This window comes from Oncorhynchus nerka, linkage group LG18 (genome assembly GCF_034236695.1).
Source record: "Oncorhynchus nerka isolate Pitt River linkage group LG18, Oner_Uvic_2.0, whole genome shotgun sequence".
Taxonomy (NCBI): Eukaryota; Metazoa; Chordata; class Actinopteri; order Salmoniformes; family Salmonidae; genus Oncorhynchus; species Oncorhynchus nerka.
This window is the reverse complement of record NC_088413.1, coordinates 79,018,374-79,026,066: the sequence shown is the minus strand read 5'-3', so window position 1 is coordinate 79,026,066 and position 7,693 is coordinate 79,018,374. Positions and strand designations below refer to the sequence as shown.

General features: G+C 54.9%; 1 protein-coding gene across 1 annotated transcript in view; it reads left to right on the top strand.

Moving 5' to 3' along the window:
* The window catches only part of LOC115120056 (son of sevenless homolog 2-like), a 175,971-nt gene extending 170,011 nt beyond the window's left edge, over window positions 1–5,960 (top strand). The window contains exons 18-22 of the mRNA XM_065004384.1: window positions 1,403–1,575; window positions 3,090–3,206; window positions 3,446–3,707; window positions 3,953–3,994; window positions 5,803–5,960. Coding sequence (XP_064860456.1) covers window positions 1,403–1,575; window positions 3,090–3,206; window positions 3,446–3,707; window positions 3,953–3,994; window positions 5,803–5,945 — 737 coding nt within the window. The 3' untranslated portion in view covers window positions 5,946–5,960. The remainder of the gene's footprint in view (window positions 1–1,402; window positions 1,576–3,089; window positions 3,207–3,445; window positions 3,708–3,952; window positions 3,995–5,802) is intronic.
* Window positions 5,961–7,693: the final 1,733 nt, after the last annotated feature.

Below are 7,693 nucleotides of genomic sequence, written 5' to 3'. Positions count from 1 at the left end.
AGGGGCGGCAGGGTAGCCTAGTGGTTAGAGTGTAGAGGTGGCAGGGTAGCCTAGTGGTTAGGGTGTAGAGGCGGCAGGGTAGCCTAGTGGTTAGAGTGTAGAGGCGGCAGGGTAGCCTAGTGGTGGTTAGAGTGTAGAGGTGGACAGGGTAGCCTAGTGGTTAGAGTAGGGCGGGGCGGCAGGGTAGCCTAGTGGTTAGAGTGTAGAGGTGGCAGGGTAGCCTAGTGGTTAGAGTGTAGAGGTGGCAGGGTAGCCTAGTGGTTAGAGTGTAGAGGTGGCAGGGTAGCCTAGTGGTTAGAGTGTAGAGGTGGCAGGGTAGCCTAGTGGTTAGAGTGTAGAGGTGGCAGGGTAGCCTAGTGGTTAGAGTGTAGAGGTGGCAGGGTGGCAGGGTAGCCTAGTGGTTAGAGTGTAGAGGTGGCAGGGTTAGAGGCAGAGCCTGAGTGGTTAGAGTGTAGAGGTGGCAGGGTAGCCTAGTGGTTAGAGTGTAGAGGTGGCAGGGTAGCCTAGTGGTTAGAGTGTAGAGGTGGCAGGGTAGCCTAGTGGTTAGAGTGTAGAGGTGGCAGGGTAGCCTAGTGGTTAGAGTGTAGAGGTGGCAGGGTAGCCTAGTGGTTAGAGTGGAGAGGAGGTAGGGTAGCCTAGTGGTTAGAGTGTAGAGGAGGCAGGTAGCCTAGTGGTTAGAGTGGAGAGGAGGTAGGGTAGCCTAGTGGTTAGAGTGTAGAGGCGGCAGGGTAGCCTAGTGGTTAGAGTGTAGAGGCGGGAGGGTAGCCTAGTGGTTAGAGTGCAGAGGTGGCAGGGCAGCCTAGTGGTTAGAGTGTAGAGGTGGCAGGGCAGCCTAGTGGTTAGAGTGTAGAGGTGGTAGGGTAGCCTAGTGGTTAGAGTGCAGAGGTGGCAGGGCAGCCTAGTGGTTAGAGTGCAGAGGCGGCAGGGTAGCCTAGTGGTTAGAGTGTAGAGGTGGGAGGGTAGCCTAGTGGTTAGAGTGCAGAGGTGGCAGGGCAGCCTAGTGGTTAGAGTGTAGAGGTGGTAGGCTAGCCTAGTGGTTAGAGTGTAGAGGTGGCAGGTAGCCTAGTGGTTAGAGTGGAGGGGTGGCAGGGTAGCCTAGTGGTTAGAGTGTAGAGGTGGCAGGGTAGCCTAGAGCGTTGGACTAGTAACCGGAAGGTTGCAAGTTCAAATCCCCGAGCTGACTAGGTACAAATCTGTCGTTCTGCCCCTGAACAGGCAGTTAACCCACTGTTCCTAGGCCGTCATTGAAAATAAGAATTTGTTCTTTAACTGACTTGCCTAGTTAAATAAAGGTAAAAATACAAATGCTCCAACCCACTGAGCCATTGGATGTATTAGGTTGACTGAGTGATGTATTTAACTAGGACTACTCTGACCATGTCGCTCTCCTCCCTGTCCCCAGGTATCTACCTGACCAACATCCTGAAAACAGAGGAGGGGAACCCCGACTTCCTGAAGAGACACGGCAAAGAGCTGATCAACTTCAGTAAGAGGAGGAAAGTAGCAGAAATCACAGGAGAGATACAGCAGTACCAGAACCAGCCTTACTGTCTCAAGGTCCAGCAGGACATCAAGGTAGGCCAATAAAAACCAGCCTTACTGTCTCAAGGTCGGCAATAAAAACCAGCCTTACTGTCTCAAGGTCCAGCAGGACACCAAGGTAGGCCAATAAAAACCAGCCTTACTGTCTCAAGGTCCAGTAGGACACCAAGGTAGGCCAATAAAAACCAGCCTTACTGTCTCAAGGTCCAGTAGGACACCAAGGTAGGCCAATAAAAACCAGCCTTACTGTCTCAAGGTCCAGTAGGACCCCAGGTGGACCAATCAGTCTGTCAGTGTATTCATAAACCACTATTTACTTCCTCTCCCTCTCTCTTCCCCTCTCCCTCTCTCTTCCCCTCCTCTCCATCTCTCTTCCCCTCCTCTCCATCTCTCTTCCCCTCCTCTCCATCTCTCTTCCCCTCCTCTCCCTCTCTCTTCCCCTCCACTCCCTCTCTCTTCCCCTCCTCTCCCTCTCTCTTCCCTCCTCCATCTCTCTTCCCTCCTCTATCTCTCTTCCCTCCTCTCCATCTCTCTTACCCTCCTCCCCATCTCTCTTCCCCTCCTCTCCCTCTTTCTTCCCCTCCTCTCCATATCTCTTCCCATCCTCTCCATCTCTCTTCCCCTCCTCTCCCTCTCTCTTCCCCTCCTCTCCATCTCTCTTCCCCTCCTCTCCATCTCTCTTCCCCTCCTCTCCCTCTTTCATCCCCTCTCCATCTCTCTTCCCCTCCTCTCCCTCTCTCTTCCCCTCCTCTCCCTCTCTCTTCCCCTCCTCTCCCTCTCTCTTCCCCTCCTCTCCTTCTTTCTTCCCCTCCTCTTCCCTCCTTCCTCTTTCCCGTCCTCTCCCTCTTTCTTCCCTCCTCTCCCTCTTTCTTCCCCTCCTCTCCCTCTTTCTTCCCCTCCTCTCCCTCTTTCTTCCCCTCCTCTCCCTCTTTCATCCCCTCCTCTCCCTCTTTCTTCCCCTCCTCTCCCTTCCCCTCCTCTCTGTCTTCCCTTCCTCTCCCTCTCTTCCCCTCTCTCTCTCTCTTCCCTTCCTCTCCCTCTCTTCCCCTCCTCTCCCTCTTTCCCCTTCCCCTTTCTCTTTCTTCCCCTCTTTCTTCCCCTCTCCCTCTTCCCCTCCTCTCTCTTCCCCTCCCTCTTTCATACCCCTCCTCTCCCTCTTTCTTCCCTCCCTCTCCCTTCCCCTCCTCTCCCTTCCCCTCCCTCTCTCTTCCCCTCCTCTCCCTTCCTCTCCCTCTCTTCCCCTCCTCTCCCTCTCTCTTCCCCTCCTCTCCCTCTCTCTTCCCCTCCTCTCCTCTTTCTCTCACTTCCTCTCCCTCCCTCCCTTTTTTTCTCGGCCTCTCCCTCTTCTGCACCAGAATGACAGTGTTCTCCTTGCCATTATCGACTCTTAAGGAGAATTATTCATCTGATGGCCTGCATTGTGTCTTGTGTTTGGTTTCTGATGGCCTGCGTTGTGTCTTGTGTTTGGTTTCTGATGGCCTGCATTGTGTCTTGTGTTTGGTTTCTGATGGCCTGCATTGTGTCTTGTTTGTTTTTTCTCGTCCCAGAGGTTTTTTGAGAACCTGAACCCGATGGGCAGTCTGGGTGAGAAGGAGTTCTCTGACTATCTGTTCAACAAGTCTCAGGAGATTGAGCCTCGCAACTGCAAGCAGCCGCCACGATTCGTAAGATTAATTTATACGTATCGTCCGTCAGGGTGACGATCAGTTCTACATCACAAAAAAAAACAATGGAGCAGGAAGATGAAAAGCAACGAGAAACATTTTTAAATTGCAATTTCAGGATGACTTCCTGAATTGACTGTGCAGAAAATACTTTCTCATAAATTCATCTGTCTTTTTTAACAAAGTGCTTAACAGTTACCAGGTCCTCAACCCTCCTCTTTTTACCCTCTCTCCTCCAGCCCAGGAAGACCCTGTACCCCCTGAAGTCCCCGGGGATCCGGCCGGTGCGCACCTCTACGTCAGGGACCCTGAAGGGCCACCCCGTACCCTTGGAGAGAGAGCCCCCGCACAAGATCACCTTCAGGAGCATCGCTGAGACGGAGCATGAGACCTCTTCCGTAGCCTCGGTCCCCACCTCACCCAACACCCCCACCCCTCCGCAGTCTGCCACCTCAGACCTCATCTCTGTCTTCATGGAACAAGATCTCTGCACCTCCTACGGTGAGGCTGGGGCACATAGAGGCAGACACACACACACACAGTTGTACATAAATACACACACAGACACACAGTTGTACATAAATAAACACACAGACACACACAGTTGTACATAAAGACACACACAGACACACAGTTGTACATAAAGACACACACAGACACACTTATCTCTGGTGAAACACTGTGAATGGTATCGCTGGTGATATTGGTAGAACCGATATATTTCAACATCTGTCTTCATTTTACAGGTGGAAACTCCATATTCGCTAATGTACTCCTCCCACCCTCAAGTGAGTGTTACGGATGCTGTGTCCCCCCTGAGTCCCCCCCCTGCTGTGTCGAGTCCCCCCTGCTGTGTCGAGTCCCCCCTGCTGTGTCGAGTCCCCCCTGCTGTGTCGAGTCCCCCTGTCTCCCCCTGCTGTGTCGTCCCCCTGCTGTGTCGAGTCCCCCTGCTGTGTCGAGTCCCCCTGCTGTGTCGAGTCCCCCCTGCTGTGTCGAGTCCCCCCCAGCTGTGTCGAGTCCCCCTGCTGTGTCGAGTCTCCCCCCTGCAGTGTCGAGTCTCCCCCTGCTGTGTCGAGTCTCCCCCCTGCTGTGTCGAGTCTCCCCTGCTGTGTCGAGTCTCCCCTGCTGTGTCGAGTCTCCCCCTGCTGTGTCGAGTCTCCCCCTGCTGTGTCGAGTCTCCCCCTGCTGTGTCGAGTCTCCCCCTGCTGTGTCGAGTCTCCCCTGCTGTGTCGAGTCTCCCCCTGCTGTGTCGAGTCTCCCCCCTGTGTCGAGTCTCCCCCTGCTGTGTCGAGTCTCCCCCTGCTGTGTCGAGTCTCCCCTGCTGTGTCGAGCCCCCCTGCTGTGTCGAGTCTCCCCCTGCTGTGTCGAGTCTCCCCCTGCTGTGTCGAGTCTCCCCCTGCTGTGTCGAGTCTCCCCCTGCTGTGTCGAGTCTCCCCCTGCTGTGTCGAGTCTCCCCCTGCTGTGTCGAGTCTCCCCCTGCTGTGTCTCCCCTGCTGTGTCGAGTCTCCCCCTGCTGTCTCGAGTCCCCCTGCCGTGTCGAGTCTCCCCCCTGCCATGTCGAGTCTCCCCCCCTGTGTCGAGCCCCCCCCTTGCTGTGTCGAGTCCTCCCCCTGCTGTGTCGAGTCTCCCCCTGCTGTGTCGAGTCCCCCTGCTGTGTCGAGTCCCCCTTGCCGTGTCGAGCCCCCCTGCTGTGTCGAGCCCCCTGCCGTGTGTCGAGGTCCCCCCGCCGTGTCGAGTATCCCCCCATGCCGAGTCTCCCCCTGCCGGAGTCTCCCCCTGCCGTGTCGAGCCCCCCCGCCGTGTCGAGTCTCCCCTGCCGTGTCCAGTCTCCCCCTGCCGTGTCGAGTCTCCCCCCTGCCGTGTCGAGTCCCCCCTTGCCGTGTCGAGTCCCCCCTTGCTGTGTCGAGTCCCCCCTTGCCGTGTCGAGCCCCCCCTTGCCGTGTCGAGCCCCCCCTTGCCGTGTCGAGCCCCCCTGCTGTGTTGAGCCCCCCTGCCGTGTCGAGGCCCCCTTGCCGTGTTTAGGCCCCCTTGCCGTGTCGAGCCCCCTGCCGGTGTCGGAGCCCCTGCCGTGTCGAGCCCCCCTTGCCGTGTCGAGCCCCCTTTGCCGTGCCGAGCCCCCCCTGCCGTGTCGAGCCCCTTGCCGTGTCGAGCCCCCCTTGCCGTGTCGAGCCCCCCTGCCGTGTCGAGCCCCCTGCCGTGTCGGGCCCCCTCCCCTTGCCGTGTCGAGCCCCCCTTGCCGTGTCGGCCCCCCTGCCGTGTCGAGCCCCCCTTGCCGTGTCGGGCCCCCTTGCCGTGTCGAGCCCCCCCTTGCCGTGTCGAGCCCCCTTGCTGTGTCGAGCCCCCCCTTGCCGTGTCGAGGCCCCCCGCTGTGTCGAGCCCCCCTTGCCGTGTCGAGCCCCCCCTTGCCGCGTGTCGAGCCCCCTTGCCGTGCCGTCGAGCCCCCTTGCTGTGCCCCCCCTCGAGCCCCCCTGCCGTGTCGAGCCCCCTGCCGTGTCGAGTCCTCCCTCAGTCTACTGTATGACACGTGCTGGTGTTAAAAGGGCTTTATCAATACATTTGATTGATTGATTGATCTCTTGTACCCTGCTATGTGTAGAGATCCAGTCAGTATCGTGTGGAAGCCTTCACCAGCTAGGAGAGGACTTACTCAAACCCCCTCCACTTCCCCCTCGCAGGAAGGATGCTTTCTCTGAGACCAAGGTTAAAACACACACACACGCACACCATGGTTTCTGTTAGGAAAATATGGCACGGGACATTTGAATGTCAGAATTTTAATTTACCAAACATTTAAGAAATGTACCAGACCCGTGTCATGCATTGGTTGCTTAACCTAAATCAGAGCGTTCATCCACAGGGCTCAGAATGACAGAAATCACATTTTAGATGATGTCGTTTTTTCTCCACATTGACTCTGTACCGGTACCCCCTGTATATAGCCTCCACATTGACTCTGTACCGGTACCCCCTGTATATAGCCTCCACATTGACTCTGTACCGGTACACCCTGTATATAGCCTCCACATTGACTCTATACCGTAATACCCTGTATATAGCCTCCACATTGACTCTGTACCGGTACCCCCTGTATATAGCCTCCACATTGACTCTGTACTGTAATACCCTGTATATAGCCTCCACATTGACTCTGTACCGGTACCCCCTGTATATAGCCTCCACATTGACTCTGTACTGTAATACCCTGTATATAGCCTTCACATTGACTCTGTACCGTACCCCTGTATAGCCTCCACATTGACTCTGTACCGGTACCCTGTATATAGCCTCCACATTGACTCTGTACCGGTACCCCCTGTATATAGCCTCCACATTGACTCTGTACCGGTACCCCCTGTATATAGCCTCCACATTGACTCTGTACCGGTACACCCTGTATATAGCCTCCACATTGACTCTGTACTGTAATACCCTGTATATAGCCTCCACATTGACTCTGTACCGGTACCCCCTGTATATAGCCTCCACATTGACTCTGTACTGTAATACCCTATATATAGCCTCCACATTGACTCTGTACCGGTACCCCCTGTATATAGTCTCCACATTGACTCTGTACCTGTACTCCCTGTATATAGTCTCCACATTGACTCTGTACCAGTACCCCCTGTATATAGCCTCCATATTGACTCTGTACCGGTACCCCTGTATATAGCCTCCACATTGACTCTGTACCGGTACCCCCTGTATATAGCCTCCACATTGACTCTGTACCGTACCCCTGTATATAGCTCCACATTGACTCTGTGTACCGGTACCCCCTGTATATAGCCTCCACATTGACTCTGTACCGTAATACCCTGTATATAGCCTCCACATTGACTCTGTACCGGTACCCCTGTATATAGCCTCCACATTGACTCTGTACCGTACCCCCTGTATATAGCCTCCACATTGACTCTGTACCGTTGCCCTGTATAGCCTCCACATTGACTCTGTACTGTACCCCCTGTATATAGCCTCCACATTGACTCTGTACCGTACACCCTGTATATAGCCTCCACATTGACTCTGTACTGTAATACCCTGTATATAGCCTCCACATTGACTCTGTACCGGTGCCCTGTATATAGCCTCCACATTGACTCTGTACTGTAATACCCTGTATATAGCCTCCACATTGACTCTGTACCGGTACCCCCTGTATATAGCCTCCACATTGACTCTGTACCGGTACCCCTGTATATAGTCTCCACATTGACTCTGTACCGGTACCCCCTGTATATAGCCTCCACATTGACTCTGTGCAGTACCCCCTGTATATAGCCTCCACATTGACTCTGTGCCGGGTACCCCCTGTATATAGCCTCCACATTGACTCTGTACCGGTACACCCTGTATATAGCTCCACACATTGACTCTGTTCCGGTACCTGTATATAGCCTCCACATTGACTCTACTGGTACCCCTGTATATAGCCTCCACATTGACTCTACTGGTACCCACCTGTATATAGCCTCCACATTGAC